This window comes from Crocodylus porosus, unplaced genomic scaffold (assembly GCF_001723895.1).
Source record: "Crocodylus porosus isolate Cpor-Errol unplaced genomic scaffold, CroPor_comp1, whole genome shotgun sequence".
Taxonomy (NCBI): Eukaryota; Metazoa; Chordata; order Crocodylia; family Crocodylidae; genus Crocodylus; species Crocodylus porosus.
The window spans coordinates 10757502-10779451 of record NW_017728936.1 but is presented as its reverse complement, the minus strand read 5'-3'; the positions used below and the strand labels follow the sequence as shown (position 1 = coordinate 10779451).

General features: G+C 46.3%; 1 protein-coding gene across 1 annotated transcript in view; it reads right to left on the bottom strand.

The window, feature by feature from the left end:
- Positions 1-21950, bottom strand: part of SIK2 (salt inducible kinase 2) — a gene marked incomplete at its 5' end in the record, with an annotated part of 89884 nt that overhangs the window by 25863 nt on the left and 42071 nt on the right. The window contains 2 exons of the mRNA XM_019546913.1: positions 1272-1396; positions 17021-17182. Of these exons, the coding sequence (XP_019402458.1) occupies positions 1272-1396; positions 17021-17182 (287 nt within the window). The remainder of the gene's footprint in view (positions 1-1271; positions 1397-17020; positions 17183-21950) is intronic.

Sequence of the window (21950 nt, the reverse complement as noted above, 5' to 3'; positions counted from 1 at the left end):
GGAAGTTAGATGAGCACCTTGCCGGGGTCATCTGACCCCGGTGCTCTTTCCTGCCAAGGCAGGGGGTCGGGCTAGATGATCTACCTAGGTCCCTTCCGACTCTAGCTACTATGAAACTATGAGAGGGGTGGTGGGCGGGGGAGAGAAAACTGCTTTTCCGAGGTTTTGTCTTAGAAAGCAAACGTGCTTCTGGTTTTCATCGTTTGCAAGGGGATTCTGTTCCTGTTTGGGGATCTTAAAGAAAGTTTAGCAAAATATTTACCAAGTTCTGCAATTCACTTCTCATATTCAAACAGGGCCCCTGTTCTTCTTACCCTTGAGCATGACTAAGGAGCATGTAAACAGGTTCACATTTGAGTCACAGGCTAATGGGTCCAGCAGGGTTGCAACCTTTAGTCAGTCCTTCTACAAGAGCATGGCTGGGGACAGCATCTTTTGGTTAAAACAAAGGGGACCCGTTTTAGCTGAACAGCTGCAAGGTGAACTTCTCTGCATTGCCTTGCCTGCGAACTGAGCACTGACTGATATCAGTCTGTGTCTCTCCAATAAATACAGCACTGCAATCCCGGTGCCAAAACAGAGCCTGCCAAATGGCACCATTTCTCTGGCTGCCTCAGGACCATCATCATAAAGTACCAGGACACCAAAAAAACAACGAGAAACAAATGAAGAGTGAAAAGCATTAGGTTTGACAGGGCCATGAAGAATGCAAGGACCTCTTTGGTGCATCGTGATAATGACTATTTTACTTCAAGAGATTTGAGCTGTTTTCTCTGTCCTCTTCTATGCAAGCAGCATGCAGGGAAAGGCAACCATTGATCAAGAGCATGCATCTGCTGCAGCTCCCCTGCACAAGGCACATGGCTCATTCTCTTCCCCTCATGCTACTGACTCAGACTGTTCCTGCAGCCCTGTCAAGAATTTAAATCCTTAACTGGATTCAAACTCTTAGGGGAGAACGAATCACTGCTCAGGCCAAGAAGAGAGACGGGGGCAGCTATCTAGGTAACTACGTTCTCTCCTGCAGTGACTTTGTGTGTATCTGCAGTGTGACCCCAGGGCTTACCTAGAACTCAAAGTGACTTTACAAAGCAAGGTTTCGGGCTTCAAAACCGTAGTGCCACCTGGTTATTTTGTGGCTTTGTTTAGAGAAATAAATCTACAGAAGATCAGACCGTCTGTGGCCGAAAAGAAATTGAGGACTGACTTTGATGTTAGCAGGGTCTAAAAGGCGATTTTAACCTTGTGAAAAAGTAACTAAATCAAGATACCCAGATATCCAGCTGGGGTCCCTCGTACTGCTGCCCTTCGAAGACCTCAGGGGCTGCATAGGGTGGGCTTCCACACCAGGTGGTCAGAGGCTCCCCGCTTTTATAGAAGTTTCCAAACCCAAAATCTGTAGGGAAACAAATGTATATCAATCAGAGGTTGCTTTTAACTCTGGCACATTTTAAACCACCATCCATCAATGCCCTGGTGCTGATTTGCCCAGACTCTGAAGGTTGACTTTCTTTCATAGAAGGCTCTATTTGAAATGCTCTCACTGCAGCTCCTGCCAGATATGCTTACTGTTCATCTCAATGTGTGTAAGATGCTAAACCTTACAGCTACTGCAACACGGACAACCCCCTGATGAAACCTCCTCCCAGCCACTCTGGAAATACAACTTCTACTATTTGAGCACATTCGGATTTGTAAAAACAACCTCTAACAACACGACGGAGTTGCAGTCTTTGCATGCTCCCTGGATGTACTCCCTGGGAGCTCACCTATGGAGACTCAGGGCTGACCCTGTGATTTCCTGGATTTTCCCCAGGCTCTCATTAAGCCCCAGGCACACCCTGGGTACATGACAAATACTGATAGTGATGGCATCAATGTTGGGGGTGGGGAGAAGGAACTGCCAAAAGCAGCAAGCCTGGGAAATGCACTGCCCTAGGAAAGAAGCCGATCTGCCTAGGACCCGCTGGTACTAAAGGGAGCTCTGCAACGGGTGAGGAAAGGATTCAAATATAATCATTACAGTTCTAAAAACGATTCCAGGTTCTACATCATCTCCTGCTGCCCCCCTTCAGCACATGGCGTTTTAAAAAAAGGAGGAATGTGATAGTAAAGTAATGGAAAACAAACTGAGAAGCACCTCTAACAAGCAGGAAGACTGACTAGAATATCATTTTTATTACAGGGGCCCCTTGAGCCAGACACTGAGCATGCACAGAGTACATGGCAGTCCCCGCTTCCAAGGGCTCACCGTCCAGCCGAGGGGAAAAACAGGCGTTGAGAGGGAAAGTGCCCGCCTGAGTACACACAGCAATAGGTAGGACACACAAGTCCTGCTCTAAGGCTCGCCAAGGACACAGGCTTAACGGACTTCCTCAAATCCCTGGTAGGCACTGGAAGTAAATGGATGGGCAAAAACACTGGCATTTCTCTCTCTGATCTTTCTCAGCAGCACATAACCCCTAGTCTAACAGGAAGCACAGAAACATCCTGGGCAGTCCCTAAGGCATCGGTATTGCTTTCAGGCTCTGATGCCAATCTGGACTTTGAGGATGTCCCTAGAACGTTGCTTTGGCAATAGAGCTTAGCAGAGCAGTTGCGTGCCATCAGCTTATCTATACCGGTATCATCGGGGACATCCGGATCCTCATCTGGATTACTCACTGACACCCAAGGCAGGGCTGCAGGGATAAAGTGCACCTGTTCTCAGGAGACACACAAAGCAAAGCTACCAAACCATGGGGGGGGAGGGGGGGCTGCCAACTCTGGGTTCTGCTGTGGCTCTCTTCCCTTCCACACCTGGTTCCCCGCTGCACCCTTAAACTTCTGCATTGCTCTGCTCTGCTCTACTGCTCAGTTCCTCTGCTTTCCTGCCACCGTTCTTGCTCTCTTCCATTTGCAATTCTTATATACACCTGGGCTTTCTCCTCAACATCTGCCCCTGCCCGAACACATTCAGATTTTGCTTCTGAACACTCTCAGTTCCACAAACCTACTCAGTGCTGATCCACGCAGTGCTGTTAATTAGATATTAATACATTTTTAATTAATACAGGTTGCAGCACTGTGTTTATATCAATGCATCTGCTCATTGTTTGCTGCTCCACTGTTTTGCCTTTGCCTTCAGTGGGGCCAGGATGTCTCCCCGAGGTGCGTGGAGGGTCTGAACTGTTTAGCCTCCCTAACAGGGCCATAACTTCTGTAGATCGCAGACAGTCTTGCTTATTCCCTAAAGGCAAAAAACACTGCTCATACTCAGACAGGCAGAAGAAAACACTCACTGAAATGAAAGAGGTGCCTGGGTGGAACCAGATGTATTCTTCACGTCAAACCCTTCAAGCTCCAGCTTTAACTTTTTCAAACTAATTAGCTGTATTTATTTCCTGGGTCAGGCTGCATTACAGGCCATGCAGTCTATGACCCACAAACTCCTGTGCTTTGCAGAGGGAAGGTGAAGTTACACATTATACTTAGATCATAGTAAGGACACTTAAAACTTGAGCATCTGCACACTGAAGCTCTAACTCCTGCTACATGCTTTCTGAGCATCTTTAGGTCCTACAACTTCAGGTGAGGGTTAACTTTGGCCTGTGCTACCCAGCTTGCATTAGGGTAACTTCAGTCTGCTCCACAGAGGTAAAACAAGCAATTTGCAGTCCTCTAGCACCCTCCCTCCCCCTACTCCTGCTCTGTGGATGAATTTCCCACCCCCCTTGAAAATTACTGCGCAGGCAGGGCCTTGCCAGTGCCAGGAAGTGGGGATGCAGTGGCAGGAATGGAGCTGGGAGGCAGAGGCATGGCAGTGCCTTCCCTCTGCAAGCCTCCGCATTTCTGTCCTGGGGCGGGGGGTGATGGCTGTGCTGCAGGGAGCCCTCCAACAACCCCTGCCAATCCAGAACCAGTCCCCAGTTTTCCTCCGAGGGGGCTGTGCCTTTCACCTGGAACTGGGCAAATGCCACGGAAAAGTTCACTTAACCTCAATTACTTTTGCCTCCCCATGCAGAGATGGAGCCCAGACATCCTGGCTCCCAGCTACACCCCTGCACACCAACCTTCCTGGGGCAAGTCAGAGCAGTGCAGGCAAGAAACGGTATTACCCTTCACACGTGACTGCTCACAGCACGTTCTAGCTTTAACACTGCTTCATAGTCCACAGTTCGCATGGTCCCAGTGTAACGTGCATCTTCACCTGAATATCGTTTGTGCTCAGCATCAGCCTAACTCTGGGTTAGCTGCTTCTCTAAGTGGGGACCTGCCAGCTTTTCTACAGAATAACAAAGTTGTCCTGTGTAAGCTTGCAGCTTGTGATTTTTTTCAGATGGTAATGCTTTACTCTCCTAACTAGCTGAGCTCCTAACATTTCCCTGTTCCCTGGTGTGACTTGGGGGATCTTGTGAAAGTCAAGAGTGTTGCTATACAGTAATCAGGCTGCTGATTTAGCCCTATCAACCACTGAATACCTCATAGGCATGTGAATACCATGTGGCACTGATCAGCAGATAGTTGTGCTGATAAACACTGTGATTAGTAGACATTGTGCAGGCACCACTGATACTGCTTCATTTTGCTCTATTTGTGCACCCTGTATTACAGCTGCAAAGGACTCAGACCTTGCCGCACATGACCTGTGCTACAAAAGGAAAGAGCCTCAAAGTTGCAATCAAAGCGACACTGGGTTATTTCAATTAAAGGAATATACAATCTAACCCTCAACAAAAAGGAACCAATGGGCTAGGTAAAGCTAACCTGTCCTGGCTCTGGAGTGCCACATACCCAGAGCTGGAATCATGCTTTATTAACCATTTAGACTCATGGTGGGCGACCCTCCTTAACAAAAGGCTACAAGTTCTTGTTTTTCACTGCCTTGTTAGGCTGTGCTGTGTTAATCTGTGGTGTTCTCTTTAATTAAACACACCAGAGCCGGGTGCTGATGGAGTGAAGTCTTCACTGGTCCGTCACGGAGAACTTCAGCAGGATCCTTTAAAGACGCAGGTGGTCTCAAGCCTTTTCCCAGCATGAACTACATCCTAGTAGTGAGACTGGCTCCCCTCTCATTTCCAACTGCAAAGCACCAGCATGGAATCTATAGCAACTGCTTATGTGAGAAGTAATAGCAGGAAAATATTCAGGGCAGTTTTAGCTGTCTTTAATGAAATGTGCTAGCTAGGAACAAAGGGGAGGCAGTGTCATGCTGCCAGTTAAGCCTACAGGCCACAGCACGGAAACCTTTGCAGTAGAAAACACATGGTTTGAGGCAATGTAAACTTTCAGTCAATACCCAACCCAATAAGGAGGCTATTCAATGGGGACTCATCCCACAAGCTGACTTTCTAACAGGGCCCCGTTCCGCGGCCCATCTGGGTTCAGACAGACAAGTGGAGCTGGTAGGTCAGTCGCACTGCAGAAACACCATCCACGTCATTCCTTCCTTGCTTCTCCCCACTCTTTTCCAATGCTCCTGCTAACCCTGTGGGCTCCGGACACAGAGACACGACGCGAACCTCTAAACTGACATCACCCATTGACACGTGACCTTTAAGATGACTGCACCTGCTATAGCCGTGTCTTCCTTCCACAGACCTCAGAGCATTTAGTATGGCACTTGTTATGATGTTAAGTATTACCCCTATTTTACAGGAGAGGAGACTGGGACAAGGAGGCGAACTGACTCGCCCGAGGTCACACATTCAGTCAGTGGCAGAGCATCTCAAGCAGCCAGCACAGCCAGCAAGGGTCTGCCCCGACCCCTTGTGGGGACGTTCCCAAGCACAGCACCCAGCAATACGAACAGGCGCTCTGCTCCGCCTCCCTCACACGTACGCAGAGTTTCATTAAGAGTGGCGTGACCTCTCTGTCCCCCGCCCCGATTCGATCCACGCAATATGCTCTGGGAATGCTGCAGTGATGACTCCAAAACACGACAACCAAAGGGGAACTACCCAACTCCTGCTTCCTTTTAAAAACATGGGCCTTTGCTCAGCTGTGACAATACGGTCCAACAGTCCCCTTGCATTTATCAGTTCCATGCACCTGACAAACTGCCTTCTTTTACATAACCCAGCCAGCCGGCAAAGAGAGAGAGAGAGAGACATTATAGGGATGTCTCAACGTGCTGTCATGATAAGACCAACTATGGCTGGCAGGGCCTTTGAGGCTGGCTCGTGGGAAGCTAGATACAGGAACGAATCTTCAGCAGCAGCGTCTCCACGTGACCTTTCCACCTCCCTGAAATAGCACCACGCCTAAACCAAACTCTGACCTTGGGACCTGAAGGTTAGGTCAGCTCACCTCATAGGGGTGCAGGCTAGAGATGGGCCTTGCTGTTACTCAGGATTGAACCCTGCCGCCTTGCACATGCTAAATCTTTCCGTGCTGACAGTCCTCCAGAGCCACCCCCACAAGTCCCCAAGATGCTCCCGACACAGCGGACTGGGAAAGTCTCCTCGAATGTTTTAGCACTTGGAGTCAGAGGACGTGCCCCCAGGTCCTCATCGGCATGTGGAGAAAAAACACTGAAGACCCAGGGCCTGGTTCCCACCTCCAGGGTGGCCCGAACCGTGTGAACAACTGCTCGGTTAACTTTGCAGTGCAGATATAGCTTTGCAGAACGTCCCCGCTCTTCAGTCTGTGGCTGGAGACCTAGCAACCCCATGTCACAGCCGCCAGGAAGTCATTACGTAGGTGTGAAATTTCCCTAAGCAGGCAAGATGAGGCACAGTCCTGACATGATAATTATTGCAGCACCAGCTATATTTTTAAAAGACAGGAAAGTCTCAGGGAGGATTATTCCTCTGTGAAAAACACCTGCAAAGGCTCTGATCTTTAACACCACGCGCTTAACATGTTAGAAAAAATATTTCAGCCCTAGGAGGTGTCCATGTGGTGGCTTGTGTTAATGATAACCGAAAAACAGAGCCACCCCGGCACAGCTTTCAAGCTTCCCCCATTCCTAACTTATGGTATTCAACATATATCCTCCGACAGCCAGATGCAGTCGGATAAAAGGCAGATCCACGAACAGGTGGTGTTCGTGAACGAGTTGTCTGTGTGCACTGTACCCTACTGTCCCCGTCACTGGGATGCTCTCCTTTCATTAAGCTCAGTCCACACTTCATTCTTTCAGACCCACTCCCTATAATATGCCTCCAAACAGTTACCCACTTAACACTGGATAAGTCCAAGCAATAATTGAGGGTTAGCAATTTTTATTTGAGGGGGGAGAAAGATATGCATCCCCAGATGCTTTGTTCCTTTTGTGACATTGCTCAGCTCTTCAGATCACTAGCTTTTCAGAAGAGGATGTCTTCATTCTGGAAAGCCCCAACACATATTCAGTAATAATACAAATAATATGAATACAACGATTTCTGTAGTAACATACCAATTCTCCTTCAAAAACGTGAAGTCTCTGCAATGCTCCACTGGCCAAGGAAGCAGCAGACTCATTCGCCGTTCTTCAGAAGGCCCAAGGAGACAGGGCCCTTGCTCTTTGCTGGTATAGTTGTTTCTTAAAAGCTTGCATTTAGATGAGTACTACTCTGCTTTAGGTATACTACTTTAGGAGTACTACCAACTCCTGCACACTCGCTGCATGAGACTGACGGCACTCCTCAGAGACCAGAGCTGCCGGTACAGAAGTGGTGTCCGAGCTCCTAACATGATCTCAGTGAATTATAGGGATCTGAAACCCAGGGGAAGGGAGTGGAAGGATTTCACTACAAGATGGCTGGAGTCTTGAGACCTAAATGGAGTTAGGTCCTTGAGGAGACTGCAAAAGGGTCGGATGCAAGTGAAGTGGGAACTGCGACCTGCAGTTCGCAGCATGAACTGCCTGGGTTATAAATGAAAAGGAACATCTTGTAAAGCTAGAGATTAGCACCGGGGAGTCTCCCTCACTCGACATCCCCGAATCAAAATAAGACAGCTTTCTGAAAAGTTAGTCTAGAGCCAACACAACGTGACTGGGCTCAGGGCAGCAATTCCTGGGTCACATAATGGTCCTTGCAGTCCATAAACTCTGCAACTATGGGAGGGTTTTAGTTTTTCTTTCCGTCAGTCATCTCTGTGACTAGCACAGGATATTCAAAGGGACAGCTATCTGTGCAGGACTAGGGAAATTACTGCCGGACATTTTGGGATATAAATTGTGCGTGTGACTTGGCTGCTCCATTTACTTTTGTACCACAGCCCACTTAGTATGAAAGGGTTTATTTCTTTCTAGAGAAGAAGGAATAAACAGTGTACTGACTAAGTCACAGAGACATCTGGGCTGGTACAAATCGGCTATCAAGGACCGGCAAGGTGTGAATGTCTTGAAGACACTCTGGAGAATACCGACTGCTGTCCAAGAGGGAAGGGGGGCTCGTTAAATGTGGACGAACTGTCTGATCACAAGCCCTCCCCACTCTGAACTGGGAGGGCAGCACCCATAGGAGCACTGGGACTGGGACAAGGACTGAGGTGCTCCAAGGGGACGAGAGTCCTTCTGTCTCAGAGGATGGGGTGATTTAGCCTGGGAAGGCCAAGTAGGGCTAGGCAGGTTTGCTACCAGGAGGTAGTTTTCCTCCTACACCAGAGCAGAGAGGCCCACATCATCCAACAAGGAGAAGCTGGCACCGTAGAGGAGAGATGTGCACTTAGGCTTCCCTTTACTGCACCAGCCCCATGACCAGAAAAACTGTCCCGGTCAGCTAATGAGTCATGTTTTCTTCAGAAAGGCTGTCCCATGTTACGAAGAACATCTGCTGGAGGGGATGTTTGTACCAGGGGCTCAAGCTCATTTAAACGGGCAGGAAAAGGTCATGCTGGAAAACAGGAGGTGCTGAAGCCAGATGCCGCATCTCAGAGGAGCAGTCATGAGGCTCCCCTCAAGCGCACCGGAGGCTCAGCGTGATCACAAAGAAGGGAAACCTTCAGAGACACTGTAAAAGGGTCGGAGCAGAGCACACCCTCGGGATCCGGGACAATATTGTGCTCAGGAAACATGGAGGAAGCCAGGCAAGCTGGCCAGACAAGGCACCCTGCTCCTGTGGTCCATCCTCATCATCCGAACCGACACAGAGTCAAGACCAGCTCAGGTCCTGTCGCAGAGTGGAAAGCACACGGTCACCCTCACGGTGTCGTGCCCTTTCCTCTGTCCCCTACATCCAACACAAGTCATGATCAAATGGCGAAGAAAATCCCTTAAAATGAAAAACAAACAAACAAAAAACAACCCTCCCAAATCCCTCACTCCCTTTTTATCGCCTACCTTGTTCCTATCACAGCCAGGCTTGCGTTGTGAAATTTTTAATTCATGTCGACACAATTTTTCTTCGCACATTACTGGCTTAGCAACCTTGACAATACTTCAGGAGACACGAGGCAATTTCTTCCCTCACAAGCATGTTGCCATCTGTGCAGGTGCCATTAAGTCTGAACTTGCCCCACAGTTACCTTGAAAATGTTAGATCGGTTAAGACTCCCCCCGCCCCCACCAGCTATGTTTAAACGCAGCGAAAAGATACCAGGTTGTTGCCGAGAATTGTGGCCCTGCTCAGGTCCCACCACCACCTCACGAGTACGTTTGCAGAGAGGCAGAGTTTGAGTGACTAGACGCTGCAGAATAAATAAGACATGGATATTCAGCTTGCCATTTTGGGAACGCGCCTGGTGCTGTCTCAGTCCCTGAAAATGGCACATTTTGAACAGCTACTGTTTCACTATACTCCGATATATTCCCTCTTCCAACTCTGGATCGTTATCAGGGTACATTGTCATAATCACATAATTTTGACCTCTCTGGTGCCAAAGGCCTCCAGACATTAGTGCTGAAAAATGTAAATTAGCATTATATAACAATAACCTTGTTCCCCACGCAGCACACTTATATGCAGTGCCAACACATCACTCAGCACCTCCATGTTTTTTTGATAAGGGCAGAGCCATGTAAAGACACAGGCCGTTCAAATGAAATTCTCTCTCCTGTTACTGGGGCTCTGTAAGGTGGATTTTGCACATTCAGAGTCGTGGCTAAGCTGCGCCACTGACACATTTTGTAAGTGTGAACATGCAGAAACCGCTGGAGGAAGGAAGAAGGTTTTATTACTATTACATAAATCTGAACAAATGAAGAAAGAAGTGTGATCGGGCAGGTATTAAAAAGACTGAAAACAGACATTTTTTGTCTCCATCTTTACAATCTCTAAAAATATTTCTGCTTTGTAGCCAAAGAGTTGATGAGCTCGCTTAAGATGCACCCCAAGAACAAGCAGAGGCTAAACCTGGAGAGCCTGACCCTTGCAGAGGTGGCCAGTGACACCGACAGAACGTTTGTCCTGGCTCGACACAGACGGATGCCCTTCGACCGCATGAAGCAGCAGCAGACACCCTCTTCCACAACAGAGAAGACCAGGCTGGCGGTGTTGCATCCTTCCAGCTCCCACAGGGGCAGGGAGAGCAGAAGCCAGTCTCCGCCACCTCCTCCCCCTGCCCTTTGCTCCTACTTCCACTTGCTCCAGCATGTTGCTACCAACTGTTCTGGCCTCCCTCCTTAAGGTTGTTCTTAAGGTTTGCCTTCTTCTCCACCTACCAGTTGGTTTCCATTTCATACGTTTTGTGGCTGGTGTCTGGAGCATTTGCCCCATAAATGTCCAAACTCTTACTTCTTTCTGTGTTTTATCCATTATCCTACAATTTGGTTGCTTCTCTTTTCTAAGAGGAGCACTGACATCTTTCTGGATGTAAAGGAAAGGTTGAAAAACGACATGCCTTGGCAATAAAGATAACGGCCAAAGCCAGAAACCTATTAATTCAAAATTGGACATTTTCACGTACCATGAGTCTCAGATACTTAGGGATACATATGCCAGCAAATTGCACCAATCTTTACTAATCCAATTACATCCCATTGTTGGACAAAATGATTACCCATGCAGAGAGTTCAACATCAGTCGTTAGGCTCTATGACTAATGAAATGTTGCTCCTTTGCTTCCTTAATTTTCCCATACTTGCTTCTTCCACTTGTGTAAAACAAGTTTTTTTAAGGGCTCACAATATCACTGTTAAAAATGTACTTGGAATAAAAAGATCAACACTTGGATGGGGTGCAGCATGTGTTCCTGTATTTGAGGTGCTTAACTGGCCTGCTTTGCTGTTTTTTGGTTTTATTTTTATTTTGATTAGTTTGCTTTGTTACAAAGAGTTAGTTGTCAACACAAATTAGACCCCCCCCCCAACCCTAACGTCTATGTTCTTGTTTTGAAATTGTTGTTCCCTTCTAACCAAACTTCACCCGGATAAAAGGAGCTCCTTTTAACGTATTAGAACCTTTATTCATCATTTCTAGTTCCAGATCTATCAATCAGATTTGAAGAACACTAACACTACAGAGCAAAGCATGTCCTAGTCTTTATAGGGTATGTCCCAGTCTAAATATTTTGAAGATCTGCACCTGGACTTGCTATCTGAGGGCTGCTATCTTCATGGGAGCATCTGCACTTTAAAAATAAGATCATTTGTGGTCCTGTGTCTGGTTGAACAAACTGTAGTTTTTGCAGTCTACAAATATTGGCTGGAGGGTTCTCAGCATTTTGTTTCTCTACCTTTTTACCCCTTTCAAAAAAATTGTGAATCTCCACGAGGTAATTTTGCAATTACATAATTTAAAAGATTCTCTTTCCTTTTCTCTTTTCTTTTTTTTTTTTAAATCGAGGTTTCAAGCCAGTTCTCAAGCTGAGAAATGGAAGCTATTTCCCAGGAGTGAGAGAACCACTGTAATGTATGCCATGCACCCAACAATGAGGTGGTCTCTAATTTGTACCTTTAAAAAAAATTCCTCTTGCAGAAGAGCAAATGGCTTCAGGGTTAAGTTAATCCACTTTTCTAAAATTACCAACTAGATTCAACCTACCTGGCTTGGTGGAGACACACGGATCTTTTGTTATTATGGTAATATGAGTGAGGGAGATAATTGTGAGGAGAGAGGGACTGATAAAGGAAAGGTATGAGTGTGGCAGAAACAAACCTGACCCACTTCATGAACTGAATGCTGATCAGCCAGTTCTGACGTCAATGCATATTTTACTGTCCACCAGCAAGACGAGCCGGCAATGCGCCCTGCTTCAAAATAGCAGCCGCTCCTACCTGCTCTGGTTCGAACACAATAGGGCTGCAGTCGAGCCGGTGTGAGTCCTGTAAATGCCACCTATAACATCTCCGCATCCGAGCTGTGCTGGGCTGGAAGCACACACAAACCTTCCGGCGATATCACGCCTAGTTCACAGCTGTGCTTCTTGTTCACAGGCTTCTTGAGAAACAAAGATTTCCTTTGGTGAAGCCCGATCTGAACTCCGCAGATCCATCAGAAACCAACTACTATAACAAACAAAACAAAATACAGCTCATTTTCTCAGGCAACAGCTTCTGAAAAGAGCCACCGGGATTTGTCTTGTTAATGCTAAAAATAATGCAGCATAAAATCTGAAGGAGTCTGCAGATCAAAATAGTCTTTAGCCCCATCCTCCTCAGACAGAAAACGTATGTAGTCACCATGAGATGTTGTGTTTAGGATACAATTTGTGGGTGGACGCATGTGCTTTCAAAACAATTTCTGGAGGATAACAGCCTACTAAAATTGCCTTGGGAACTCTGTTCTGCTTAAAAATTACACTTTAATTGCTTTAAAGATAGACCCCCCCGTTACAAAAAAAATACCCTAGATCAACTCTCACCGTGCTCTGCCTAAGTAGCAAAGGTGATAATCTCACAAGTCCTTCAGCACGTGCTCTCAGGAACAATTCCTTTGGATCCAAGTTTGTTCACTAGTGAGCTGAAATGCATAAGGCAATTTTATGCATATTCCTGCACTTGACTGAGAACCAGTCTGCTATTAAAGTAGTAAAAGCTTCGATTTTATGCATATTTCTGCACTTGACTGAGAAGCAGTCTGCTTCTAAAAAAGTAAAAGCTTCAGAATAAAAGCCCTCGGAGACAGAAGCAGGCTCACCAGCCAGCAACATTAGGAAGCTGGGCGTGATGCACGGCGGGGGTACCTGCTTCGCTGCCTCCTCCGCGGCAGAACGGAAAGCCTGTTTGGATTTGACAGGCGGCTGAAGCGATCAGCAGAGGGAAGGCCTGACACTGACTTTTCAGTTTGGATCTCACCTGGATTCTGTTTTGCACCAACACTGCAGAACTTCCCTGCACGCTCGTTAATCGCTGTTTATAAAGAAACATGTTTATGAAGGAGCAGATCTAATAACTGGAGGTGGGAGCCTGGCTACCTTTGCTCGTCCACAACTTGGTGAATGAACACCACTGCCGGCTGCATCCATCAGAAGCCAGGTCAACTACCAGGAAAGGAAGATGGGGACAAGGACCTTTGTGCTACCAGATAACCAGACAGCGATAGGTAAAGCATCAGATAAACCCTACCACCCATGGCTGCAGAAAGTGAAACAGCTGCTTGGGCACCAATCACTGCACTGTTTCTGGAAGCTGTGACTGTCATTTGATGAGTTATCACCCAAGCTGGACAAAGGGACCCTCCTGGGTCTGACCAAGCTGCAAGCAAGAATCATAGCCTATGCGTTCGCGTGGAGAACGGAGCTTGTAGCCAGCATGGCTACTTATACAGAGGCCAGCGCAGCAACTAATGTTTGCACAGAACAGTAATATCGCTACAGAAGTGGAGAGATAATGAAATTAGCTCGAACTTTACCACTTAGCCTTGCTTTTGATTTATTTCTGAATCCTGGAGAACGTGCACTTTGAAATTCCCTGCGACAGAACAGCTCGTGTTACTAACCTTTCTTTGGCTAACAGGTCTCCCGGGACGCCTTTGAAACAGTACTTTTGTGAACCTTTGTTGTGTTTGCACTGGAATGCACAGGGAAGCGGGGAACCGGGCTCCCTGCCGTGCTAGGGACATTCATGAAAGGGAGACCTTCTGTGAATGCAGCACAGCTTCAAGGCAGTCGAGGCCCCCCGAGAAGGGAATCTGAAAAAAAATCCCTGGCCGAACGTGGCAAGTGATAGTACAGAAAGCTGCCATGAAGAAAGGAAAATGAAGAGGGACAGAAAGAGATGGCAGGGTGGTGATGGATGGCTGAATGGGAGAGGGGGGGGGAAGATCAAAGGAAGAGCAGGCCGAGATCCTCCCATAACCCGGTTCAGTCGCTGGTAAGAAGCAGGGCCTAGGTTTCTGCAGTTCCAAGTGGCAGGACCTGCCAACAGGCATGCTCCAAAATAACTTTTCCTCTAAAAGGAATCACAAGTCACAGTCACAAAACCTGAGCTTTTAGGTCTGCAAACAAAACCTTTCAAAACGTGACCCAACTGCGTAAACCCAATGGTCGTGACCAGTCCAGTTCAAAGTGTCAGAAACAACCCATCTCCCACCTCCGCTAGCAGGGATTCAGCTGGGTGAATGCTGGAGCAAAAAACGGAGAGAAAGAACAGCCTAAAATACCGAGCATCCGTTTGGGGGCTCATCACCGACTGCTCTCAGAGAATCTTGTCAGCTGCTCCATTAATTTTTATGGAGAAACGAGCCAAACTGATTCTCTACACAGTTAACTGTTTCACGCTGGACAATTAATTGCGACATCCAGCTAACGGGCCTCTCTCATAACCCCAAACTGCTTGCCTCACTTTCCAGTTGATCAAAAGTCCATATTGTGCCCCGGATCAAAACTGCACCTTTCCCGCAGCATTACTGCAAAATCTTCCTTTGCCCCTGGACCGCTTCAAGAACTATATGTCCTCACTACAAAACCCCGCAATATACAGACACTTGAACATTTAGGAGCAGCATAAAATAAACAGCGCTTGATTTCAAAGCAAATGACACAAGGGCTAATGTGAGGGCTCTGCTATTAGTTTTTATATCACATTACATTTGTATAATTTATCTGCAGCTGCTGCAGACTTTCCAGGCGGATGCACTATAATGCTGCAGAAGCCAGGGGTCTTGCCCTGAGGCGTACTGGATAAGATGATTCATTGTCACTTTGCTCCCAGGGTTCACAGCATTTGTTCTTCACACCATTTCTTGTCCCAAAAATGTCACCCACTACGTCCACTAGTTTGATGTCCTTCCAGCATGGAACAGGCTCTGTAACCACCATCTACCTGAAATTAAAACACGCCGCTTTCCCTTCCTTTCTGTTTGCCTGTTACCCAACTGCTCTGCATATTTTCAGTCTACAAAGGAAAAAAAACCCCCAGGAACGTTTCAATGAAAAGCAAGCAGAGATCACAATGAAGGAACGAAAGATCCAGGAGCTGGAGAAGTGATCCATACAGAAGGTGAGATGACAAGCCTTGCTGAACATTCCCCGGCTCGGATCCAGCAGCCTATACCATAAGAAACCTCAGACAAGAGCACTCAACCAGGGGCTGTGGTACCCGGCCATGCCTTGAGATCCTCTCAAGGGTGACAGGGGTGCAATACAATGTTAGGTGTGCAAACATGGTGCACAAGATAAATCCAGAGATTTCAAACAGGAATCTATAGCATCAAAATGTTCTGACCTGTTGTGGTTCCCGAGTTCTTTGCAACATAAGAATTGCTCTATTATTTTTCCGCAGTCAAAAAATGAGCAAAAACTCAGAGCTGGCATTTTCTGAGGGGTGCCTTGAATCTAACAAACCTGCGAACCATTGCTCTGAAGGATCTTTCCCCCTGTCTCCTGTTCTGAATAGAGTTCTTTATGCAGTGCTCCCTCCTTAAAAAAGTGCAATGCATTAGAAAAGGAGCTGGTTCCTTTTTCCATTTTTGGGATAAAGGAGGCTTGAGAGATTTTAGGGGATTTTCCTGGCTGTGTTTTTACCCTTGAAATAGCAGGGATGTCAAGTCTGGTCTTTGCTGCAGGATCTTACTGGGAGTGTCAACGCCTGAATTAAAGGAGGAGGGGCTGGAATCTTTAATAAAGGGGCTCCTTCACCCAAAATGCTAATTAGCCCATCACTGAAGTTAAACAAGCAATTAAATCAAAAAAATAAAATGCAGTTGGGTTAAAAACCACTTTCCTTCCGCATTCTTCAGCTTTCAGGCTTTTATAGTGCTTGGGAAGTTAATAGTTCACTCTTTCATATGGAAACAAACAGAATACCACTGACCCTTTCTGTTTCCCATCAAGATGCCCTCTTTACATATCAAAGCAAAAGGAACCCACTTCCAATTCAAACCTGCTGTGGATCACCTGTAAAAACCCTTAGCTGCAGCTTCACCCTTCTCGAAAACACTGGAAGTCAAAATGCATTTTCATCTTACCTCTGGTATCACAGCAATGCCTTTCAGTTCATTGCTGGAAAGCCAGGTAGGAAGCCCAACAATAAAGGGATGCAATCATGATTTATACCAGAAGAGTTTATCTCGGTGGCATTCTCTGCCATCTGAGAGTCTATTTGCACTTCCTTGTCAGAACCGGCACATGCACGTCATTGCAAACCGGCTCCTTCCCTGGTCCCATACTACTACCCATGACAAAAGTCCAATGGCTCTCCAAGTCTGGGTATCATCCAGCCATTCTCTATGCTACTCTCTCAGGCCTAAATCAGTATGGAAGGGTTCCTGGAATGGTAATGAGGTGACAAGCAGCAAAAATGATTTCACTGCAAACAACATCTGCTGCATCTAAATTTATCATTAAAATGAAATCAAGCATTCTAAAAGAAATCAATAAGTTCTCATCTTGAGCCTTTTTGATGTTGAAAGAAGTTATTTGATTAATTCGGCTTGAACCTGAACATCTGGCAGCATTACTGAAATGTCACGACACCACAAAAATGACAACTCGGCAAATTATTTCTGTTTACTTGGTAACAGGAAAGGAGCTAAACTTGGAATCATTTTTAGTTAAATGCTCATTGCCAACCCTGCACTGCAAACCGATTAACCATCCTGCTCGACTCTGACTTGCCATATCCGACTTTCAGGGGACTTTTTGAGCAGCAGCAATTGGTTTGCTGGAACAGACGAGGAATTGCCGCACGTACCAGGAAGGTTAGACTGGGTATCAAGGGCATGCTGGGTACCTGCTATTTTGATGTTCATGTTGTTATCGAGCAGGAGATTCTCCGCCTTGAGGTCACGATGCACTATCTTCCGGCTATGACAATACTCCACCGCAGAGAGGATTTGCCAGAATTTGCGCCTGGCTTCCGATTCACTCAAACGGCCGTGGTTGGCAAGATAATCTGCGCAAAGAAAGCAGGAGTTAGTCAGGAAGACTCAGCTGTGTCTCTCAAACATATACTGCTGGGAAAGAAAAAAGAATTTTAGTCCTGATTCAATGATTATTCATCCCAAGCCCCTCCTCGGGAGAGCAGGAGAGGAAGAAAAAGCCACCGTCCCATATAGCCCAAACCTCTCCTCCATCCTTTGCTGCTGTAAGACTGTTTCACTGTTTGTTACAACAGAAAACCTCTCTACAATGGGAGGACAGCTCCCAGTTTTGTGTCACCCTAGCCTTGCTTCAATGTTTAGTCACCTGAAGCAGTCATTTATACTTCCTCACAAGTCTCTCTTCTCCCAGGGGTCTTAACATATGGAGCCCTGCTAGGGAACAGAGACCAAATATCTGCAACGGAAGTGGCTTAAATCTGTTCTCTGTACCACTGAAATGAGGGGCAGTTTGCTCTTATAACTAATGATTGCATGAAAGTCATTCCAGTGCTAAAGATCGATAGAAAGTGAGGCCTATTTTGCTCCCTGAATGGACACCGCATAGGCAGTGGCAGTGAAAGCTCGCCATTACATGTCCCAAGCAGCAGTCAGCTTCCATTGCCAATTCAATCTTTTGCCTCTTTCTTCAAAGGAAAACAATAAAAGGGACCCTCATAAGGACTATTTTAGAATCGGGCCTGTTCCTCAAGCTTGGGATTCGAACAATTCATGTCAGAGATGCGCTAATAGGGCAGGTATTGTAGTTACAGGCAACTGTGAAACAAAGATGCATATGGGAATCTAAGAAGACCTGTAATAACCGGTTGTTAATGGTGAAATTAGAAGGGCTCAATGAACAAGAAATGCTACAGTGTTTGAGTTGGAAAAAACAAACAAACAAAAAAACAAACAAAAAAGGTGTTTTTTAGCAACACGACTAGAATCAGACCAAAAATAAATCTTTAGCGCTGATGAGCTCTGAGGCTGCCTGTCGTGAGCACCCCTGCTTCCTGACACAGGGCGATGCTTACTATGAGCTCTGAGGCGACATACAAGGTCTCACACCAGAACTGATTTCTCAGAAACATTTTAAAAGCTTTCTGAGCCACCAAATACAGCGTGACTTCTCTCTAAATTTTCACAGATAATGCTCATCTCTTAGCTACTCAAAAAAATAAGTGATCTTCCATATGCCTGTATACTCCAAAAGGCAATTTTTACGTATTACACCAAAAAGGTCTACTTTGAGTGAACATTTTTATGGGCGATATAAAATATTCAGTGTTTCCATCTCCTAACCCTGACCCCTTCATTATGATGCACAATCATCCCAGGGTTTATTAGCACCATACCGGGGTTATTAGCACTTGAGGTTATAGTAAGAGGAATGAAATCCAAATGGCACGGAGGGAAGCAAGTAGCTCAATAGGACGTCCATTGCTTTGCTGTCACAGTGAAGCATTTGCTTATTGCAACACATTTCGAAGCTTAGCTGTTTGTCTAAATGCAGTTTCTTCAGAGAGAGGAAGGGGGAGAAAAGGATATTAACTTTATCTGGACTGTGGTTCACTGCCTGACTGTCACATTTCCAGAGTAATTCATTTTGCCCGTAGCGGCACCTCAAAGGTTTTCCATTCCCTGGAGAGACTTTCTGAATATAGCACAAAACCAGAGGCACTGGGGATTAACACTGGGATGCGCAGCGAGTGCTCGTTCCACTTTCATTCCAGACAGCTGCCATCATGACTCGTACCCAAGCAGGCTGCTAACGGTTGGCATAATACCTGGTATAATGTTAATACGCTTCAAGTAAAACTCGCTGCTTCGTCTTTGCCAGCATCACACCAGATTGCGACTTCAGCAACATGTCAGACACACGCTTACTCTCATGCTCAGACCTGCTGCAGAGCAACTTTAAAATAAGACATCTAACTTTCTCAGACTATTGTGTTCTTGTCTTCTCTGACTAATTCCCAGGGAGACATTTAAAGTGCCAACATGTCATTCAGGGAACACACATATTAACACATTAGCTCAGAAATTTTATTTCCAAAGCCTCTGGAAACGCAGGCGACATGAGGAGCACCACTCCATGTGCAGCCCATTAGCCTGCAGGGCCAGACAAAGCTTGAGCAAGACCACCGTTTGCTTTGCTTCCTCCTTTTTAAAGGACTGACTGATGCCAACTACAAGGAAAAAAGACCCCCAAACGGGCAGAAAGACCGAACCCCTTCTGCCAACCCCCAGCCAAGATAATCATTCAGGACACGGTGTGAGATCCCAGCTCACCTTGCTACCATGGGAAAAATGAGGCAATTCAGACTCCTCCTCCTATTTGTACCTGTGGAACAGCCCATGAAGACAAGGAGTAAGTCTTACCAGCGAGCGCTGCTTTGATGTTTGCAACTTGGAGTCTACAGAAGCCAGGCAAAGGAACAACACAGGAATTGCGTCCTCGGTGAGCTCCCAGGATGCAAACCACTCCAAAGGAAGCAGCAAGAGAGCAGCAACTCCCTTACTGGCTAGAAGAGCAGGGAGGTACATGCCACAGCATGGCTTTAAGTTCCCAATTGGTGACAGACAGCTGTCAGTCCCGCTCCTGCAAACTGCTGACAGCTCTTTACAGCTCTGTGGTGTTGGTTAGTCAGCTCCAATAATAGCAGTCCAGCCATGGCAGCCTGGATCCGAATGTGTGGGTGCAAAATCCTGCTCTAGAGAGCATTACCAGGAGCTCAGTGGCTAGTCTAGAGCTAGTCCCAAAAGGACTAGCTTAAGCAGGGAGTGACTATGGTGTAAAGAATGACTATATCCACAATGATTAATGATTCCCGTGGGCTTAGAAGAAACTTGACTGTTCTCTGCTCGGATAAATTAGAGCCCACATGATGAAAAGCCCTAGCTTGTATTCTCAACCCATGCTAGGTTTCTGTATTAACCTGCAACCCCTTCCATCATTTCCACTGAAAACTTTGCTCCTCATCAGGAGGTAATAACTGACGCCTTGCTAGCTGCTACACAACGTATACAATTTCCCAAATGTTGAGGATGATGGAGACAGTCTGCTGGCATTTGGCTACGGTTCCTGTGTTATGGCTGGAGGGGAAATTTAGCAGCAAAGAAAACCTTTTACATCCTCCTGGTTGCATGAGGGAGCTTAATAGACAGAGAGAACAAACACTGCCAAACATTATCCTCTGGCAGTATTTCAGAAAAAAAAGAATTTGTAAAAAGGACAAATCTAATTTACAAGCCATCAATAACAGTTTAGCTGCTTGTTTACGGTGTGACATGGATCAGAGGATCATAGCTGGCAAAGGACCATCAAGAACTGGAGACACAGTCAAGGCCAAACTCTGTTCTCAATTACTTCACTCATAAAACCACAAACATTTCCCTGAACTTAGTGGAATTATTCTGGCTGTATGTCTGTGTAAGGGGTGTTGAATTTGGCCCTCAGTAAGTCAAGGGAGACTTCACCATGAAAGCTGAAAAGAAGGAAACAGCCCAAGGACAAAATATGAAGACCTGGAAGAAACCACCTGGGGCTGTAATTTAGAGAATGGCAAGCAGTCCTAACGAAGGAGTTGTCAAACTGGGAGCAGACCAACCAGCCAGGCACCAAGGTGAGGCGGAGACATTTGCAGCACCTGTGAGAGCATGGCCACCAGTTCCATGGAAAGTATGCATGACCTTGATTAGTTCTGGATACAAAACCCAATGGAAAGCTTTAATGGACACAGGAAACATGCAAAATACATAGAGAACCAAAATCGGATCATTAATGTCCACGAGACATTTATCACCACAGTGCAGCTGAAAATTTCATGAAGAGAACCTCCTGGTTCACAATTTTCTATTCGTTTATCTTGCCCTGCAAATTAATGGTATGCATTTCCTTAATATCTTCAACATTACCCTTAAAAGTTGTCTTATTCACCAATACAAATGGGTAATGTTAGAGTGATGTTAGACTCAAGGAAGAGTGCGCTGCATTCAAAAGGTTGTCTAACTTTATTGCAATCATGCAGTTGGTCCAATTAAAAAAAAACCTTCTCTCTTATACAAATTGGGGAAAAAAATTAAGCAACTGTCTGAAATCTCACTTCCCCCTTGCGAGCCCCCCTGCCCCAGTTTCACCCACTCAAGTAACTTGCCAACTTTTTCTTAAAACAAAGGTTCCTACAGGTAATTTGTACCTACACCTCAGTTCAATATGCAGAGGTAGAAAAAAACAAGGTTCAGACAGAAGGGATGATGGAGCCCAGCCCCAAGAAATGCAAGCATGGGTCACTACTATGAACAAGAGATGCCAAAAACACTGCATCAATACGAGGTTGGATTTAAAACCGGGGAGAAATAATGGGCAGCTCAGGAGAGCTCCTCAGCCTTCAAGGCACAGCGCTATGGGCTAGCACAAAGCTGGCCCCAAGGCACATCCGTGGTGCCTGGGAAGAGTGTAAGCAAGCATGTTCCAAGGAAACAAATGAGAACGGCCCCGGCTCCAGCGGCCAGGAAACTCAATTCACTTGCTGCTCTTGTTTTGGACCGAGACGTTCCCTCGATTCATGAAACGCGAGCTTCTAAGCCTACCCAGAAGTAACCCAGCTAGAGCACCCAGCTCCCACCAAACCGCTCCTGTGGTCCGGAATGGCAGTAAGGTGGCTCCTAAACTCTGCTAAAGTCCCCACGGGAGCTTGATCCACACTAACAGCTTTAAGCTCGGCACAAATTGCAACTGCCATGGCCATAATATCTCCGAATTGAAAGTTAGGTAAATGTCCTAACCCTCTGGCTATAGAA